Source organism: Thunnus albacares, chromosome 11 (assembly GCF_914725855.1).
Source record: "Thunnus albacares chromosome 11, fThuAlb1.1, whole genome shotgun sequence".
Classification (NCBI taxonomy): domain Eukaryota; kingdom Metazoa; phylum Chordata; class Actinopteri; order Scombriformes; family Scombridae; genus Thunnus; species Thunnus albacares.
This window is the reverse complement of record NC_058116.1, coordinates 20,788,340-20,808,736: the sequence shown is the minus strand read 5'-3', so window position 1 is coordinate 20,808,736 and position 20,397 is coordinate 20,788,340. Positions and strand designations below refer to the sequence as shown.

At 40.0% G+C, this 20,397-nt stretch overlaps 2 protein-coding genes across 4 annotated transcripts; both read right to left on the bottom strand.

The window, feature by feature from the left end:
- Positions 1-3,686: 3,686 nt before the first annotated feature.
- On the bottom strand, positions 3,687-11,823 carry LOC122992311 (high-affinity choline transporter 1-like). The gene is made up of 7 exons (XM_044366074.1): positions 11,710-11,823; positions 10,758-10,913; positions 10,502-10,650; positions 9,210-9,353; positions 8,768-8,921; positions 6,444-6,661; positions 3,687-5,679 (listed from the first exon to the last, which is right to left on the bottom strand). Exons 2-7 carry the CDS (start codon positions 10,888-10,890, stop codon positions 5,026-5,028), a joined length of 1,452 nt encoding a protein of 483 aa, XP_044222009.1. The 5' UTR covers positions 10,891-10,913; positions 11,710-11,823; the 3' UTR covers positions 3,687-5,025.
- Positions 11,824-16,541: 4,718 nt separating this feature from the next.
- Positions 16,542-20,215, bottom strand: LOC122991995 (claudin-14-like). 3 transcript variants are annotated; one of them, XM_044365507.1, is made up of 5 exons: positions 19,980-20,215; positions 19,347-19,650; positions 18,038-18,369; positions 17,597-17,866; positions 16,542-17,476 (listed from the first exon to the last, which is right to left on the bottom strand). In XM_044365507.1, exons 4-5 carry the CDS (start codon positions 17,828-17,830, stop codon positions 16,970-16,972), a joined length of 741 nt encoding a protein of 246 aa, XP_044221442.1. In that variant the 5' UTR covers positions 17,831-17,866; positions 18,038-18,369; positions 19,347-19,650; positions 19,980-20,215; the 3' UTR covers positions 16,542-16,969. The 3 variants fall into 3 exon arrangements, with proteins under 3 accessions (XP_044221442.1, XP_044221445.1, XP_044221444.1); XM_044365510.1 differs by having other exon boundaries at positions 18,306-18,369; XM_044365509.1 differs by having other exon boundaries at positions 18,158-18,369; positions 19,980-20,214.
- Positions 20,216-20,397: the final 182 nt, after the last annotated feature.

Here is a 20,397-nt window from a genome sequence, read left to right as displayed (position 1 = left end):
TGGGATTGTGCCCGCTTGTTGCTCTGCTTGTTGCTCTGAATTAGGCTACTTGGGTCCGTCAATCACTCCCCGTCTGAAAAGACCATAATCTGCTGTAAGGACAACCTGAACATTTGGAAGTGGTGGACCTGAAGCTTTCCACAATATACAAACTTGACAGGCAAGTGTGCAGTGTGGTAGCTAACTGCAGGCCAGGTAAATACCCAGCTAAATATGTTATTTCTGACACCTGAAATATAACATAAAATTCTTAATAGTTGCTTGAGGGCATCGGATGCACAAGTTTAGATTTTTTGATAACTGATTTAGACTGAGCTCTAACTGTACCACAAAAACTGGTGAGTGGAATGTACCCGCACATATGTGGCAAAAAGTTAGCATTTCTGCTAACAGCAAGCATGCTAACACTACATGATGCTACGTCATGTGTAATCATCTGGGGGAACTAAAGCGACCTGATATCTGATGCTGTGCTGGAATGAAGCTTTATTTCTGCTGACATTTACTAAGCAATGATAGTTTTCTTTGTTTTGTGGAATATTCTCATTGATAAAATACAATAAAAATACACTTAACCTCTGCGTGTTTGCCTAAACAACTCTGGTAAGCCCCTACTGACCCTGAGAGTACCAACCAACAACTAAAGGACCCTAAAGGAGTAACTAATGTTTAAGTAATTTGTAATAAATGAGACATCACTAGTTACATGCTACTCAGCGTTTGATTCAGAGTTAATCAAGAACAACTCCTGAGGAAATTGGTCAGTGTATCAACTCCCAGATACTAAGCATACTAATTATTACACAATTAATCATCAATATAGTATTTACTCGTCTGTTCTCAAATGAATTATTCCAAAAATACTTAATTATCAGGTTGTTCCTGGTTTCTTCCTCACTTGTTAATTAGTAACTACTGAAAATGTTGTGTACCGTTAAGTGTTACCACAAGACTATAATTGAAAGTTGTGATGTGTGAAACAGAATCCATGTAATCTGAAAAGTATAAAACATGTAATACTGTGAGTATGTGCATATGGAGAGAGAAAACCAAATTGTGAGTCTGCTAAATAATATAATTTATTCAACTGACCTCACATATGTTTACAACTATACTCTTATAGACACTGCATGGATAAATAAATATCTGTAATTTCACTGTCAACAAACATCATTTTCAATGCTGCACTTAAAAGTAGTCTCATTTGTTCCTGTTTTTTTTTTTTTTGGTACACAGTATACATTTATCACACAAAAATACAGCATCATTGCAATTTACGACATAGAGCCACAAATGTGTCAGTCCAACACCTGACACTGATTCTTTTCTGCATGTATTCAGGTTTGTGAATGAGCCTTATCTACAACACACTCATTATGAGGCTTATCTGATGAGGAAGAAAGTTTACATTCACATTTAAGTCCAATGAGATTGCCTGACACTTTGCATAGCATCAGACCAGCAGTCAGCCCATCCAGCTTGAAGCTGTCATCTTGGTGGCACACCATCAATCCCACAGCTGTTATTTATATTTTTAGAGAAGGGACAAGATCAGGACTGGAACAGTTTGGGGTTTAGTGTGTCTTACTGCACCTCAGCGGATATGGTTGCATAGGGGATCAATCATCCCCCCTTCACTCCTCAGCTGTGGCACTGACTGCATCCTACCAACCTGACTGATAATGACTTTTGATAAATGTCATCACTTACACATTTGTGAGTGTTTCTTACCCAGTCATTTTCCACCACTGACTTTTTAATTAAGGCGAGTCTAAAGATTGAAAAAGACACCAATAAACCATAACAATGCTGACAGGAGATAAACAAAGAACAGATAAGTCAACTGGACAATAGTAACACTTAACATTGCCTAAAATCAAATCATAAACAAACAACACCTTTGCTTGATCCTCCCTGCACAGAGCAGCAGTTTACCTGTTAGTTTGAAAAAGCCAAACCCGGGGAAATGTGAGGACTGATATTGGGGGATTTATGTATCATGTAACGCTTAAGCAGTAACCATATTTCAACTTTCATCACTGTTTGTAATACCCATAAAACTAACTTGTATAAACACTAGTTTCTAACCGTTTTGCAGGATTAATCAAATGTCCTGAGGGCTGATCGACTGGGGATCGGATCAATAATGACCGGTGCTACTGACATGAGTCTGAGAGGAACAATCATTTCCTGTCTCCACTAACCTGCTGTGGTCAGTCAATAAAACACTATCTACACACACACACACAGTCACACACAAAAATATTTCAAAATAGCTTCTGTGAGATCATTTTAAAGGACCATACCTTCCCTTTAAAATGATCTCAATTAAAGGTTCTATTTATAAGAATCAGAAAATCCCTCTCATTAGTGACGCCTGTGGCCGTTAAATGAGCTGCATGCTCGCATGCGTGCTCGTGGTGCGTGCTTGTGGGGTGTGGTCATGGCATGAGACCATTGCAGGTGATGTCTTTTTCTTTGCTTACACTTCTCATAATTACATAAAAGATCTTTAATGCTGTATTTTGCACCATGTTTCAGCAAAGCATCACTCACTCCCAGGCAATCAGCTGCTGTATGTATGTGCGCTTGCTCGCTCACCGGTAGACACACACACAGAACAAACACACAAAGGCCCCTGCTGCGCTGTGGCTGCTGGCCAGTGAGAGCCAATTCACACTGCCTAACTCACAAAAACATACAATAATCAACCACCTCAACCAGATCAACCCGCAAACCGCCAACTTTTTTTACCAACCGTGTTTACTAAACACCAATAGGCTCAGTGAGCTGTGGCCGGGGAACAACGTGTTGTTATGATTCTAGTTGGATAGCACCATTTTTGTTGTGTTGTTGTGTCATTATGCCGGTCATTTGTTGACGTTAGCGGGAGAGAGGCAAGGCACTCAGGAGTGCGCAAAAATGTCAAATTCTTTGGATTTTTGCAGAAAATCCGGCCTGGGTCCCTCATGTAGAAATCAGTCCACAGGCTGCTGAAAGTGGGGGAAGGGCTCATTTTTTACGATACATTACTACCCGTTCACTCATTGGCAATAAAAAAAGTTCAATAAATGTAAATTGTTTCACAATTCTACATATAGAACCTTTAAGTATACCATACATCAGTGAGTCCCAACCTTGAGGTCATTTCTCCCAACAAGGGGTTTCAGGATAAATCTGAGGCATTGAGAAAAATAAAAAGAATACATTTCTGCTGTGTTATCTATACTTTTAAGACTGTCCTATTTTTACATAGAGATGGTTATGCAATCATTGCCTCGATTTAAGGGGAAAACAGGTTGGGAACCACTGCTTTACATTAATGCCAACCATTTTCAAAATTTGCTGTAGTGGTTTATATTTCTGAATTGCAGCTATACTTTCCAGGCAGTCATTGGGTTTAATTCATTTAATAAACAGTATGTAAATCAACTTGCCACATATTTAACATCACATCTGCTTTCATTGATGTAAATATTTCTGCTGAGTGGTAATGCAATTAGATCAATGGGTCAAATGTTCATATTTAATGTGAAAGGGGTCGCTTGTAGTGATAAATCTGACTCTGCAGTTCCCCATTAGCTTTATGGAGCTTTTTAGCTTCTTTAAGCTCATTGTTTTGGTTTTACGGCAAGCAACGTAAATATTTGGTTCAGTCTCACTGCTCTCATCAACCTGTTTTCATCAAAAAAGCTTTAAAAAACGTACATATGCTGTTCTCCCAGCACCAAACAGCAGAAAGACAAAAATAGAAACTAGTTAGTGTAGCATTTAGTGGAGAATTTAGCAGCTAAAGAGCCAGATATGTCCCTCAGAAGTTGGTGGAGAGCAGAGTTAAAAGAGTGAATATTGGCCTTACATTCATCAGGTCGTCAGAAACATGTCTCCAAATGAATTCTAATGTTGCTCTGTGTCTGCTGAATGTGTAAATAAGCTACAGTTTGAGAACACATTCGCCATGTCAACTTTATGAGCTCAATGTTGTATTTGCAGTTTATTGTGCTGCCCCTAGGTGGCAAAAAATCAATTACAACAGGTTTAACGCTTAATTATTACCTTAACCATACTGCAGTTACAACATTTGGATATTGTAGGAACAATTAATTTAAAAAACTTTTGCAGTTAACACTCACTGAATGTAATTTGGGGTTTTTGCAGAATCATCCAATATCAACCCTCTGATTGGCGAGTCAAGGGTTTGGTATGAGGTCTTTCATTATTAAATTGCTTTCTAGACACATACAGCGTCTGGAATTAACAAAGTGTGACAGGAGGATTAAGAGCATGGTGAACACACAACATAAAATCAGCAAAAAAAACCCAGATTTTTTTGTAAGTTAAAAACAATGACTATGACTTGCAAACTGAGTACGATGTATCTCTATACAACACAGATCCTAAAAATATTATTGCTCTATTCATAAGTTTACTCTATGCAAATGAAACCTTGAAAGTCAGGAAAAGTTTCTGGAGCATTCACTTGACGCCTCTTTGTCAGCAGGTACACATATATGCATGTACATGAACACACATACACACTGTTATGTAGACAGACACAATACCTTGGTTAAATATTGCACTATTCTCATCACCCACAGCAAACTCTTGTAGATTTCCTCACACATGTGTACATCTCCTGCAGAATCCCATTGATTCCCCTTGAAAGTCTCTCTGATCACTGTAGCAGCACTTTACAAAAAGAAGTTGTAGTGGGGTTTTTCCTTTACAAAGAGATTCACAGAGTCATGATAAAAAACAAAAAAACGAGACTGAGTATGGTATGCTTGACACAGCTGATTGACAGTCAACTTCCTGGTTCTAGGCAAGGAATCTCAAAAAAGAAGGAGGCATCATGTCATTAGCATAAAACAAACTACTTGTGGAATCACTTGAAGCCAAATTTCTGGTGATTTGGCGTCCAGTGTGGCAGTAGCAAGTTTCCTGAAGAATGTCTATGCCTCTTTGACTATTCCTTCTTCTTCAAATTCCTTTGTTTTACTGTAGTTTTCTTTGTGCCTTTGTCGTCTAGTTTTCATTGTGAAAAGCCTCAGGACTAGACTCCTCATTATCACTGAGGACCTCTGTGTTGATAAAGGTCCCTGCGAGTGATGCACCCAGGGCTTGTTTGACAGGTGCCATTTCTGAAAGAATGATGTTATCATGGTTGTTCACCAGCGTGGCTTTGTCCATGATCTCCTTGCTGTGCTTGGACACCACGGCATCAAGGAAATCATACTTGTGTGACAGCATACCGCTTTCAAATAGGTACTTTGTCAGGTAAGAAAAGGCCACATTTGCCAAGAAGGATGCCAACATGGACACAGACTTGAATGGGAACCTCTGCTGGACAAAGTACTCTACATCCCCAGTGAGGTGGTGGATCTTCTCCTGGTCCACCCAGCCGGGGTAGTAGATGAAGGGAGGGAGCTTGAGGTAGGGCTCCCCTCCACCAATTCGTAGCAAAAGACCAAAGATATAGCCAGCCACAGAGCCGTAGGTATTAGTGCCCTTGACAAAGAGTACACTGAGAAGTTGGGGAAAAATGATGACATAAACCAGGTCGGAGCTCAGGTACCACAGACCATACACTGATCCTGTTAACAATGCCATAGCAGTGGCGAGAGCTCCGAATACAAAGATGGTGAAGCGCATCACCCAAACAATCTCACGATCTGAGGCCTAGAGGACAGAAGAAAGGGATAACAAAATGAAAAAAGAAGCATAAAATGTATAGAAGACAAGATCAAGAATAGGGAAGTATGACAAGGGAGGTCAAATTAGAACAAGACTAACAGTCTACAGCCATGGTAGCAGCTCTTTGAGGCTGTATTAAGACACTGTGGTCCTTTGAGCTAACATCAGCATGCTACCATGATTTGTTTTGCAGATATTTGGTCATAAATCAAAGTATAAAATTACAATATTTTACCTAATTGGGGAACATGAATATTTGAGCAAAATTTCATGGCAAGTCATCCAATAGTTGTTGAGAAATTTCACTCAAAACCACAACTGTCAACCTGATGGTGGTGCTAGACGAAAAGCCAGGGGATAACGAAAGTCAGGGTTCATCATCTGGGGACCATGAATGTCTGCATCCATCTAATAGTTGTTGAGATATTTCATTTTGTGTGGACTGACTGTCAGACCATCATTACCATTCCCTGAAGCCACACTGGTAGCATGCCTAAAATCAAACTAAACATCTCATAGATATCATTTGTTTGAACGTTGTCTAAAGTTTTGGAGTCTGATTGTGTATGTTTACCAAGTACAATAAGTGTAGATGAAATTTGTGCTGTTGTTTTTTTGTTGTTGTTCAAGACAAAATCAAACACATTTTAAAACCACTGGGACGGAATTAAAATAGATTTATTGATTGGTTGACTGATGCTTGCAACCATTGGTTCAAACTGTGTTAGTATTATTGTTTGCACTCTTACCGACTGCCGAAAGGCGAGGTTATAGATGTTCCTAGCAAACATGGAACTGGCTGAGAGAATTGATGAGTCTGCTGATGACATGACAGCAGCCGACACCGCCCCCAGACCAAAGAAGGAGATGTAGGGCGGGCAGAGGTGCTGAAGCACTATGGGAAGGATCATGTCTGATTCATCCTTATCCTTCGGAGGGCGGCCCCCATAAGTCGTCTGGTTCCAGTCTGGAACAGGAAATGGGAAACACACTTATAAATTATCTGGATCATTTTAAAAGATGAAAATGTGGAATTATTTTTTATCTGTATTTATCACATGACTCAACAGTAGTTTCTCCCCCCAATTTTGCTACACTTATACATTATAATTGTTAAATATTTTAAGTGATGGGCACTGCAAACACATCAGAGTAAATTGGTTTGTAATCAAGAGCAGAGCCACTTCATTTCGAGACTTTAAGGGCTTTAAGGGCTCTTCCATTATAAACCAATCAGTACTAGTCATTGTATACAACTATCAAGATTATCTATATCTACCAGTTTTTGTCTGACTTACGACTTCTGTGAGGCAATGTCATAACATAACCAAAGTTGAACAGGCCGTATGTTTTTAATCATAATGACGCTTGGCATATGTTCCTATGTTGGGATTAATAAAATTTTGAGTGGACTGATTACAAGATTGCAATTTTTCCACTGATCCCTCGGCTTTTCAGACAAAGGGTATGACTGTGGCACCTTATTATAATGCCCCCCTGTGAATACACCTGTTTTAGTTGCTTAGAAACAAAAGGGCTTCACATGTCTATGTGCTGTAATACAACACAAGCCACAGTAATGATGATATGTAAGAGGAATAATTGAAAATATGCCATCCATGTAATATTAACTGTTGCATGGTTAATACACTACCAGTGGTCCAACGAAGCATAAAATATGAGTCAGTGTTGAAGAATGCATTATCTAAATTTATTGCATTTTAATTGTTAATCTGATTAATAATCATTTCATCAATAATGATTCATGTCTGTGGGAAGCCATTGATTGTACTGAGACATTTTGAGCTGATTAAATACAGAAGTATGCATTAATGTGGCTTTTTTATTTTTTCAAGAGGAAACACTGAATACTTGCAACTTCAGGAATTAAAAAAGTAATATTTAAAAAAAAGAAAATTGATTAAAATATTGGCAAGTGTTTCATCCAATAAGCCATGAATATTATCAAACTTTGGCTGAAGCTTTGAGGTATTTCAATGCTCAAAGGTGTAAGAACAGTTAGATTACTGACACTAGCAGGAGTATCTCCATGGTGAAGGTGTTCAGTCCATGTGCAGTTGGTCTTCGTGTCTCCAAGCCAAATTGTGAATAATGTCTGCACTTTCCTCCATTCTCCACTCCACTGCTGTCACCACCTTCCCGTTCAGTGGGGCACCATTTGTTTTCCAATCTTTTTTTTCCTCTTAAACCCTCTGACATCCCTCTTTTTTCCTTTGTTCTCCTTCGTTCTCCTCACCCTCCAGGGGTATACAATCTGTGTTTCTCTGTCACTCCCCTGGATATTCACAAGCAGTGGTTGATTAGTGCTGGTTATACATGAAACAGCTTCAGACGGACCAGATTAATTAGCTCCCCTTCAGATGTAATATTCACTAAATCTACATGGTCTGATGGCTCTCTCCTTTGCTCGTCGTGACAAGATCCGTCTGCCGTTGTTTACCCTCCAGACACCCTATTGCATCTGCATTTACACATCTGAAAAAAAAGCTGCTGTGGTGTAAACAACCCAGTGAGTCATCGTGTTCCCTTTGATCGCACTTTCCTTTTTAAATAAAGGATCAGATTCCTGGATGTTTCGATTGTCTTGTGATGTTTCATTAACTGCTTAATCAATGTGTGTGTCTATGTGTATGCACATGATTCGTAGATCAGTGTCTGATATGTGTGTGTTCATCTGGGCAATCTGATGTAACAGCTGCAATCTTAATATTTCTGTGTATATGGATTAAAGATTAGAATAATATACTGGCTAATACTGCAGTTTGTTCATTTTTAATCAGTACTGAGTCAATACTTGGCTTACCTCCATTTACAACCTGAAGACAGGGATGTTAATTCATTTGAAGAGCATAGAGCTGACCATTAGTATATGCAACAATATTTAATCAAATAATGAAATATGATGTGGCAGGCTTGAGTTTCTGTACATTTGTCATCTGTCATCTGTTACATTTTGAAAATGTCCATGTAAAGGTGATTTGCCAGATTTACCAGTATAGAGTAGCCTTAAGTTTAGTGATGGCCCCGAGCATAAGAGTGTGTGTATATTTACCTGTGGAGGCCCCTATAGCTCCTATGAGGACAGAGGGGACGGCCATGACCAAGCAGCCGAAGGCGGCGAGGAAGGAAAGGACCTGGGCATAGGTAGCTGAAGAGGCAGAAAGAACCCGTTGAAAATAGACTTGCCAGGGAATCCCCCCCAACATCTAGAAACAGAAACACCATAGTAAATACAGACACCAAACCAATGCATAACAGTCAGCTAGACCACCTCTGACACAGCTCTGACACAGCATTGAGCCTTGTTCTTACAACAAATGTTTATGTTCAAACAACCCCCCTTTTGCTGCAACCACACCATAAATGCTTCACATAAACCCCCAGCCTGCAACATTTGACAGATAAACTGGCTTTGATGTGAAATAAAAATGTGGATGCAATTTAATTTACTTTACTGTCTCATGATGAATCCTCTGATGAAAGGTCTGGCTTACCAGCAAAAAGAAGTTGTCCGCCCAGAGCCATTTGTCTTCAGGCTCAATCTTCCCCAGCCAGGGTGACTGGTAGATTGCCTCCTTGGCTGAAACAGTGATGTCCGACACAGCAGGATTGGACAGGGCAAAAGGCACGCTGAGCCACTGATGGTGAGGAATCAGAATGCAAATGTTATTATTGTGATATACATATTTAGTGACATGTTTAATATGCTTCCACTCTCAAAGTTGTTGACTCACTGGATCCAAGTTTGGTCAAATATTTGTTTCATTTAATACTAGCAAAACAGTAGACTGATGTCTTTTAAGGCATCAGTTAAGTACTAAATCAGGTACTGTATGTACTCCTTATTTATCTTATATTGACACTTTACGCAGCCCCTAAGTTCAGCCTCTGTCTAAAACAGGCTGCTTTAACTCCTGTTCCTTTAAAGCCCTCCCAATGAGCCCACTCTGTTCTGATTGGCTAGCTCTTGGAAGCTGCCCTTCGGCAGACTTCGACTGGCTCCAAGGGAGTTATAGCAGTTGGATTTCATTACTTTTTGTCATTCTTTACTCGAAATGTCATCTTCTCAAATATATCCATGCATGTTCAAGCTGAAATCTGATCTGAAATATAAGAGTGGACAACGCAAGCAACACATGGAATAACCTTAGCAACAACCTAAGCAACAAAGGCCATGGTATGGACAGCAGTTTATGGGCATGTGTGATAAGCTGACATTGGCTCGTCGCCAAGGTATAAAAAAACGTTACAAATGAAGCGCTCAGAGCTGGTAGAAGCCTGGAAGCCTGGGCTTTTGACTTGTAGGGAGCATTTCTAAATATGTTGACCTCAACTTTTGGAACCCTGACCATGTTTAGCATAGATATCTGACAAGAGGTTGTGATATCTAACACAACAAGCTTGCGAAGCTCTGTTAACAGAACTACGTTCCCACACACGTGCAGTGACGTCTGCCTTACATGGAACTACTCTCCAGAGACTGAAAACGTGATTGCTATTATTAGTCTTTGAAACTGTTTCCAAACAAACTATCATGACCAAAACTCAATAGTTTTTGGTCAACAACCAAGGTCTATTGTGTGGAGGAATATAGGAGGAATTCAAGGTTTGATATATCAAACCTTGAATTAACACACAATACTTGTAAGTGAGATCAACTCATTGTTGGTTTTGCTCTGCACATGAGATTTGTTGACAATAAGAATATATCCTTTAATCATACTGCATTCATTGCCAAATATAGAGTCCTAGGCTGGGTAGATGTTGATCCCACAGTGAAACTCACCAAGCCCAAAAAGATACAGAAGAGTTGAACCACATCTGTGTATGCAACAGAGTAGAGTCCCCCCACAAGAGTGTAGAAGATAGCTATCAGGGCTGAGATCACCACTGACATGTTTATGTTTATGTCCACGATCACACTCAGAGTGGCACCTGCAAGCCAACACATTCAGTTCAGTAGATAAATCAGATCGAAGTGAAAGCATATATTTAATCTGTAGATGTTCACATTTAAGAAATCCCATCCGATAATCACCTACCCAGGGCAGATAAAATGGCCGCAGACCAGAAGATTTCTCCCATGAGTGCGGGGATGAAGAGCAGACCCCCCATCCTTTTTCCGTACAACTGCTGGAAGGGATCCAGCATGGTGACATATCCACGCGAACGCATGGGTTTGGCAAAGAAAAGGCCACCTGGATGATGCCAGACATTATGGCAAAACAGAAAAACTGTGTCAGAAATCATTTTAGGATTTGTATTTTACAATCTGAATCAGTAAAATTGTATAACATTCCTAACTTGACATGAAGTTTAGTAGCTTAAGTAGTGAGTTTATAGTGACCCCACAGAACTTCTTGTTTATTTGTATTACTTCATGATAAATTTGTATTGTACCTATTTTAATTCCCTTTAATTCCTTTTAAATAGAACTTATTGTACCAATGTTTTTTTTACATTTTATTACTACACTGCCACATCCTACATTTGCTGCTAATCAGTTTTTGAAGCATGCTATGTTACATTTTTTTCAGGCAGGCCAGTTTCCATTCATTTAACTGTCGTATGCAAAACAGTAGACACTTGAAATGAGCTTCAGTTTAGTAATCCAACACAATGACTATCATCTTGTCAAAGTAAGGTTATTATTGAGTGGTATGACAGCTGACTGGAAAAGTCTGCACTGCATCGCCACACAACAATCATGTAACAATGGCAAACATAAACAAATGTTTTTGGTGACTGATTATCCATCACCATACTTGTAATGCTACCATAAAATGAATGGATATCGATGGCTGCCTTGAAAACAGGAAAAGCATGTTCAAGTATAAGTGAAGTGATTTGTAGCAAATGCTGTAAAACATGTAAAACTATACTACTCTCTATAGCACTACACTATAAATGTCTATATAGAAACAGTTAGGCATGATGAAATCACTGTTGATGTTTTTCATTGTACCATTAACGCCTAAAGACATTGGTTCTTACCTACTACCAGACTCAGAGCGTACCCAAAGGGTGCCTGTGCCCAAGCCAAGCCGTAGTCTGGCAGGTAGACATACTCTGCTGTCCCATTGATGTAGCCCCCACCCACCCAAGTGGCTGAAAACCAAGAAAAGAACAGCAAGTAATGTTTATAAAAAAGGACATACTTTATTTATTTTTTATTTTAACTGGTCATGATTCATACATTGATTCTATTCACAAGACCAATACGTGTCTAGTTGGGATGGCAGTTGTGATTATAATTAAACGAAGATCAAACAGTTTTGGTTTATGGAAAAACAGAGCTGCATTGTGGAGTCACCCGTTATTGACAACAGGTTGGGTTGGGATAGTTAGGTGGTAGTTTGTACTATAAAGCGCATAATTTAATGCTTGATCGGGTGCCATAAAATCACACGAGTGCAATTTAATGAAAGTTGGGGCAAAAAATTAGATTTGCAGTGCTGCCCGTGCGTAAAAGGCTGATTTATGGAATTGACAGTCTTTCTCTGACTTCATATGACATCTATAAGTGACAGAATAACTAATGATAAACACCTACCAGCAAACAAGAATTAAAAGGTGAGACTCCTCGTGGTTGACCAACTCAACTTACCGGTCATTGTGAATCCACCCACGAACAACCCGATGTCTCTTCCCCCGACCATGATACTCTCGCTTCGATCTCCGCCATCACTGACCCCGGCGTTCTTGTTCTTCCACGCGGCCCAAATCCCCACGAAAAGAATCAAGACGTAAAAGAGCACGATAGCCACGAGACCCTCGGCGTGGATGGTCATCTTCCTTTCGTCCGCGTCCTCCCGCCGAGATCAAGTGTTATTGCGCACGGAGGACTGGAAACTCATGGAGAGAACTGAAAGAAACAAGGAAACAAAAAAAATTACCAACATTGTTTTTGTCTTTGATCTCAGAATCAATCAATTTACAGAAGCCTTACTAGTGTCACACCACTTTTATCAGTTCTATTAACCGCAAACTGTAATTACATTGCTTCTATACGAAAAAGAACTATTAAACCTATCATCAACTTTAAAACACTGATCCAAGCATTTCATTTGAGTCCACCAAATTCTGAAAAGATACAAAATTCAATTTTTAATCAGTTGACGGTATATAGTGAGTACCCACGTTATGTAAAATGCAAAGTAATCTAATTGTCCGATTATTCAATGCAAAATAATGTATTAATGTCCAATGTGACAATTATAAGATCCCCAGTTGACCAAGGTAATACCAACACACACGGACACATAAGTTTGCCGGATGCTCTCGCCGATTCAACTCTCAAAGGGGGAATCACTAAAATACAAAATGTGACTAATTAATTCCAATCTATTATAATGAAAGAAAACAAACACAGCATTTTTGTCCGCATTTCCAGTTGAAAGTCCTGTATTTTCCACATTATTTTTTGTTAGCAACTTCTTAGAGGTGAAGTTAAATTACTAGAGGAAGGTGTGACGAAGTTCCTGCCACCAATACTATAAGATTCAAACAAAAAATATAAAACTGCCTGTTGACCGTATCTTTGACTCAAAGTCAACACAATAAATTATTGGACAAACGACCAGCTGGAGCTGAGATTTCTAAAACGCAGATTGAAAAATACTTTCTGCCATTTTAGGTCTAATCTCAATACTACAACGACAAAAGATAATACTTGGACTCATTTGGTAAAATCTACGGCTACACCTCATCATATCCAACTGACGCGCACAGCAGAGGAAGAGAAACAACCGTCACTCCATTATGAGGCATCAAATCAAAAGATATGAGTGAGAAAATATAAAATAAGACCTGGTGGTATTGATGAGATGAGTTCACAATTAATAAGTGTTGCCTTTGTTGTTCAGCTTTAAAGAAAGGGCAGTTTTGCGCGCGCCTTACTGTCACACTCTAATTATTCACTCAAGCGATCGTGCAAGTTTGCGCTCGTAAAGTCTGCCAATTTACCATATATTCTGAAAATAGTGTACAGGCTGCTGTGTAGCCAAATATGATTTAAAAATCTGGACCAACAGGCTTTTGTTTCTTGTAGTGCCGCCGTGCGTAAAAGTCATTTAATGCTTCCAAAATGTGACGCACCTTAAAAGAAACTGCGAACCATTAACCAAAAGAGACCTAAAAAGATGCATAAGGGTTTTATGTCCAATGTGCTGCATCACTAGAATCAAAGCGAAGGTTTTCAGCTCAATTTTGCGCTGACACCATAGTTCCAGGAGGCCAGTATTGAATTATTGATCTCTCTTTAAATCAACATCTGTCACTATGGTCAAATGACGTTATATTTGGCTAACACATATGAGTTAAACAAGAGTACCCAAAACTGACATTATCTTACCTTTCCTTCAGAGAAACAGGTCCAAATAGATTACAGGAGCAGGACCTCCAAAAGAAGATTAAAAAAGAGTGTCAAAGATGATTTCTGTTAGTCAGGTGTCAGGGGTATAAGGTACAATGTAATCCTCTTGAACGTCCAACCACAATTCTCTTATGTTGTTTTTTAAGTCACCAATGCTCGTCGGAAAGAGAGAGACAGAGAGAGAGAGAGAGAGAGGGAAGGAGGGAGACAGCGAGGGAGGGGGAGAGCGGGTGGAAGGGAGTGAAGGGGTGGAGATGAATGGGAGTGGTGGGTTTATTGGGTGCTGTCAGGGTGGGTAGATGGTGGATGAATGTCTTCCAGGGCAGGACGAAAATAGCACCTAATAGAGAGTGGCATGACGCACAACCTCTCCGGAAAAGCTTTCCAATAACATAATATCATATTGGCAATGGACGGAACCTTTACTTTGCCAGGTTACATTTCAGGCCTGATTTACGATCATTGCGCAGGCCCCGCTTGCTCCACGATTAAAGCATCGCTTTTATTCTGCAAACACTGGCTATATGGTGGTAATGTCGAGGATGGTAAGCACCGCACTCGATTACATTTCATTTTATTACCCACCTTTTCGTTCAAGAGCATCAATCCATTCCCAAGTCCCTTAAATTTAAACATCAGAACTGCCATATCAACTCGTATAAACAGACGTAGTTAAGTTCTGGGAACAAGCAATGACTGGTGGCACACAGGACGATTTTGTTTGATACACCTGGTACCACTTTTAGTCGTATGTTACCAAATATGTATGAATTTAAATGCATGTAGTTTTAAAATACTATAGCTGTTTTTATTATAAAGGTAATTACAGTGATCTCAAAACTTTAAAATCTGAAACTTAGGCTATGTATTGCAAGTATTACAGCCTGAGTGACTCACGTTTACCTGTATTATCTGTTTATAGGCTGCCTTCAAACACAGCTGGAACCAATGATAATGAAATTACAGTCTCTACAACAACTACAGCCACTGAAATCATAGTAAATGTGTTACTTCAAACACTTCGTTTGTGTTGTAGAGGTTTCTATAGAGCGGCCACGTCGCTGTCCATGGTGCTGAAATGTAAAAAACAAACTGGAACCCACAACACAAACATTTCCTTATCAGAACTTCATCGTTTTCATTCAGTTTCTGTATTTAGACTATAACGAGTGAGTCAGTGGTCCTCAATATGGAGTTTAGTTATAAACTAGATCATAATTTATCATTTATCTTGGTATGACGATATTTCTGTCTCATTATATGTCTACACTGAAGGAACTTCACTTTGATCTGATATTTCTGTAGTATTTTTCAAAAATGTATTTAAAGCACTTTGCTAGAGCAGTTTCCCACCTTAAGTTCCCAGAAGCAATTGTATAGCAATTGTCTTTACTTAATTCCAAATGACATGAAATGTGTTGTTCTGTTTACCAGTAATATACAGAGTAATGTAGTTCCCTGGTGTAAATGAGGATGTTGATATGTTATAGTCTGACTGCTGGAAATAAGATAAGTGACTTGCTTGAATTGTCCTCTAATTTAGTGCCTCTGCAGCTGACAGGCTGCCAGACAGAGGGCAGCTCTAATTGGAAGACTTTTTCCCAAATAAGCCCCAGAAATACATCACACAATCTTACAGTTAGTGATAGGGAGGCAGCCCAGCGAGGAATGCCTCACAGGAGTCACAAACAATCTTGTAACCAGCATCCACGAAGGATAATAATTTGAATGATTTAGACTCTAGTTAAGTGCAATTTATAAAAGTACTAAAAATCTAACCAATTCAGGGCACACATGGCAGCTTCTAACATACAGTATCTACCAAATGATGTGGTCTAAATGGATACAAGAAAGCTTTTATTTGGTGCTTTAGGCTACCTGCTCAAAAGAGCTTTGCTGCCATCCAGTGGTTTTCTTAAACTTTACTAACATCTCTGCAGAGGGTTTAAAAAATAAATCAATAACAAGGCAACTTCTAAACAGAGCTCCACTGGCAAGTGAGGTGCTCCTAAACCACAGCTGGGTTTCCTGAGTGTTTAACTGAAAGCAAGTCATTCTTGATTTCAGTCAACAACAAGTGTCACTTATCACCTTTTTTTTTTTTTTTACCATAAATTAACAATAGGCCCTTTTCACAGTGGACATTTTTGACTTGTCATAGTGGGAAAAAGCACACGAAAGCACACATTAACAATGGCTCTGTTTCACATGCCAGGCCAGTGAGTGAGCATGAACAATACAAAATGTAATGTAAATGTTATGTTGCCATCAATTAGTGTTTTCCTACTATGACCTGTCATTGGGGGGAATGGCCTGTAAAAACAATTTTATAAAAAAATATCAAAAATATTTTTATTTTATTATCTTTTAAATTAAATTACTTTTAAATTATTAGTGACTGATATTAACAGATTTTTATTTTCTTTGGTGTGAAAAGTATTTAAAGACTGAATACTGGCACAGAATATGTTTTATTTGAAAGTGCTGATATATTTGTATTGGTTGTTTTTCAGAAAGAGTTAATCCCGACGAGAAAGTGAGCTACGACAAGGAAGTGACAGAACAATTGGTAATACATTAACAAGACTGTTACAGCACATAATATGGTATCAGAGTTATGTAGTAGCTTCTGTGGCTATGTGCTGTAGTGTGTTGCCACCTTCTGGTCTTTCAGCCACATAACAGTAGGTCAACAGGTTTGAGCTCTCAGTTCTTTTTACACACTGTGGTTCATCTTCCCCTTTTTACTACTTGTTTTGTGAGTATGAAAGCCATTAAAATATATCTAAAATATGTTGGAGAAGTGTTCAGTTGAGTGTTTTTGGATCCATGCACAGTACTTGTGAGTTTGCTGTTATTGTGTTAGAACTTTTCCCAGTCTTAAACATAGTTATTCAGTCTGTAGCCACTGCTGGACATGGAGCAAACTGAAGGAGCATGATTGCCCTTCAGGGCCTCAGGGGGCCTGTAGGGGGGAGCAGGGGGGCATGTGTTTTCGAAGGCAGGGGGAGGTGATGATGGTTGATTCCTCTGCCTATGGAGGGACCTCTGTGGCCTGTCACCACTGCTGCTCCAGCACAGCACCAGTCCTGCAGTCAGACTGAGGCAGGCTGAGGCATAACCCAGATAAACAGCCAGGCCGATCTCGTACTTCATCCCGCTGGGAAGGAAGGGGTCATAGAAATCCATAATGACATCGTTGGTGGTCCAGGACACGGTGACCAAGCAGAGAATGCCAGCACAGAGAAAACAAATCCCCCCGCTCAGCACCAGGGGAGACTTGATGAATGACCCACGGGCGAAACGGGTGCACTTCATCCCCATCACAGAAACCATAAATGCCAGGATTGAAGTGACGCATGAGAGCACCATGAGCGCCCGGGCAGCCTAACGTGGAGGAGGGAAGACAAGCATTTTAAAACTGGGATTTAAACAGGAGTCTGACTGACTAATAATTTCACCTCTACTCATGATAACATACGGTGTTTTGAATAAAATGTTTAGTACCTGCAGATCACGTGGCAGTGCCAGAAGAGATCTGTACATCTCACACTGGTAAATGCCTGTGCTGTGCCATACACACTCCATCCACAGGCCTTTCATGTAGGCGGTGGCTGTGATGATGTTAGAGCCAACATAGGCTGTGCTGCGCCAGTGGGGGAGCACAGTTGCGACGACAGTTCCCGCAAACCCCAACAGCCCTAAGAAGAAGCCAAGGAGCTGAACCGCCATGCTGGCCATGATTGGCTCACTTTCTCACTCGCACAGATGCACAAACTGTAAAGTACAAAGTTGTAAAAACATGTAAGCACACAATTAAGAGCATTTGGAGGTCTTAAAAGTGTGTCTGATCTGGCAAAAAGCAAAGATAAAAACAATGTAAAAGATGTAACATAAGACAAAAGGAAAATAAACACACAGAAACAACTTAAAACAACTACAGACTGCCTTATAAAACAATATACACTTTCACAAAAAAAACTACAGTCCCCCAGGCTGAAGATGTGGCTGGATTCTCCTTGTTATCTGCATGGTCCCCAGTAGTACAGTAAATTCCACTGAGCTTACATCCAGTCACAGATTCTGAGTCATTCCTTGTGTGTCTCTGGAGTGCAGGCGGAAAATAGCTGCGGAAACGTTCAGTATTCCGGCATCAGTCTCTGGTGAGTGGCAGGTGACTGCATCTGTAACTAATGAGAGCAGTGTTCAGCTTCACCTGTTTGACGCTCTCCTCTGGAGGGCAAACCACAGCAGTCTATTTGTTAGGCTCCCCGCCAGCCCTCAGGAAAACAGAGAGAGAGAGACAGAGAGAGAGAGAGAGAGGAAATTAAACATTTACAGAAACCACCCAAGCTGAGAGTACTGTTATAAACCACTAACTTTGAAAATGTTCACAGCCCTGCAGGGTATTTGAGAGAGAGGGACTGAATGACTTTGACAACAGAGTTGTAGTGGCTGGGCCGCAAACTGTGACAGAAAGAGATGGCAATGACTGACGTAATAGTTGGCCAAATTATATAATGTCTGATTTAATCTCAGACATCAGTTTTATATTTACATATATAGCAACAAAAAATCCAATCTGTCTAGGCCATGACTCAAGATCCCCTCCCTCCACAGAGAGAGAACATGTGAAACACATACACAGTAGTTAAGCATTTACTTTTGTTCACTTCTCGATGTTTTGAACAAAATGTTCTAGGAGAAAAGATCCTGACTCATGAGCTGCCAATTTCATAACAATGACAACCCAAGACTCTTAAATATATGTCAAAAGTAAACATATTTTTTAATTAACTGACAAATAATACCGAAACAGTAACAGTAACTTTAAATTTCAAAGCGAAGACCCCAAACTGTGCTTATATCGACCTATAGTTTGGACTTCCTCAGAGAACAGATGCTCTTTATAAAGCCTGATTATTGTTCAATGTTAGACCTGGCACTGTTGGGGCCTCTTAAAATATCAGAGATACAAGCCTCATTGTGCTCACTTAATGATTGACTACAGTGAAGGCACGACAAGCGAGCAACCGGAACCAGGGAACGGCTGTGACAAGCATCTTGTTTCACTTTTGTTTGCCTCCGAATTAGCCCACCTAAGAGCAAAGCCGCTCTGTAACATTCATAACTTTTTTTTTTCTCCACTTGAAAACTGCAATATCCACACTATGAAATACTGTAGATGCAATGCTATCAATCATAACCTTCCACTTAGTAAATAATTAGTAAAAACTCTCCACATTTGAATACTTACCAATGAGGTGACCCCAGGATTAGAGAGCCATGGTTACAGGAGTCCAGACGTAAGAGAAGTTGGAGATAAACAGGGCCATTGGCACTGATGCCACACTGACCAGCTCCTTCTGTCTCTGATTCTGCCCTAACTGACAATGTGTGACCTGCCAGTGTTAGATATCTCCCTTCATCAGCAGCAGCATTATCCCTGTCGGCGTCAGGAACATCATGTCAGTTATGACATTAGTGACAGTCCCGTGATGGCTTGTGGCTCCCGACAGATAAACAGGACCGATGTTGACCGTGGAGCTGGAGGCAGAGCGCTGTTACAAAGCAGAGACAGACAGAAGAGATATTGTCCTCACTGGATGTGTTGTTTTTGTCTCAATACTACAGATCAGTGCATCTCCGGATGTGTTGATGAATGAATGTGGACAATAAAATGAAAATAATGTCTTAACTGTATGACAGCCTTATCATCTTATAACCAACTTGTAGAAAAACATTAATAGCAATAAAGGTTAAATTAGCAAATATTTAAACAGTAAAAGTCATACTACATTCAGTCAACACTGCAAAGCTGATAGCCAAACTGTACTCGACGGTAAGTTTACACTATGTGTATGTGTGTATGATTGTATGTGGTACATACTGTACGGCACGCCAGATGAGGTCATTCAAAACTGCAGTTTTATCTCTGGATTCCTCTCGCGGACCATCATCTTCCTCCAGAGTTCTCCTCTGTCTCTCTCCCTCTGTGGCCCAACCTAGCGTGACATCCTGTTGGTATACAAGGGCATTTTCCCAGCCCTTCCCCCGGGGTCCCTCGTGTAGTATTCAGCTCTCTGTAAGAGCTCTATAGTGAGAGGGATGATCCTCTCCAAGGTCTGCCTGTGGGAGACGCCATTTGAATGTGGAACACTTAATAGTCTTAGTTAAACTCAATAATCCTGTGATTAGCAGCTGAGCATAGCTGGTCTGTTGTGCATCGTGCAGGAGTATAACACAACCATGATGATGTGTTTGTAGCATACAGACTGTCACTTTTTGTTTTTGAGGCCATTTCTGAA

Excerpts from the sequence above, each read along its gene's own strand:
- LOC122991995 (XM_044365507.1), bottom strand. The coding sequence starts at position 17,830 with ATGGCCAGCATGGCGGTTCAGCTCCTTGGCTTCTTCTTAGGGCTGTTG. Across the intron at positions 17,477-17,596 it reads CACTGCCACGTGATCTGCAG|GCTGCCCGGGCGCTCATGGT; the intron begins GTACTAAACATT and ends CCTCCACGTTAG.
- LOC122992311 (XM_044366074.1), bottom strand. The coding sequence starts at position 10,890 with ATGCGTTCGCGTGGATATGTCACCATGCTGGATCCCTTCCAGCAGTTG. Across the intron at positions 9,354-10,501 it reads TCTGTATCTTTTTGGGCTTG|TGGCTCAGCGTGCCTTTTGC; the intron begins GTGAGTTTCACT and ends CCTCACCATCAG. Across the intron at positions 8,922-9,209 it reads CGGACAACTTCTTTTTGCTG|ATGTTGGGGGGGATTCCCTG; the intron begins GTAAGCCAGACC and ends TTCTGTTTCTAG.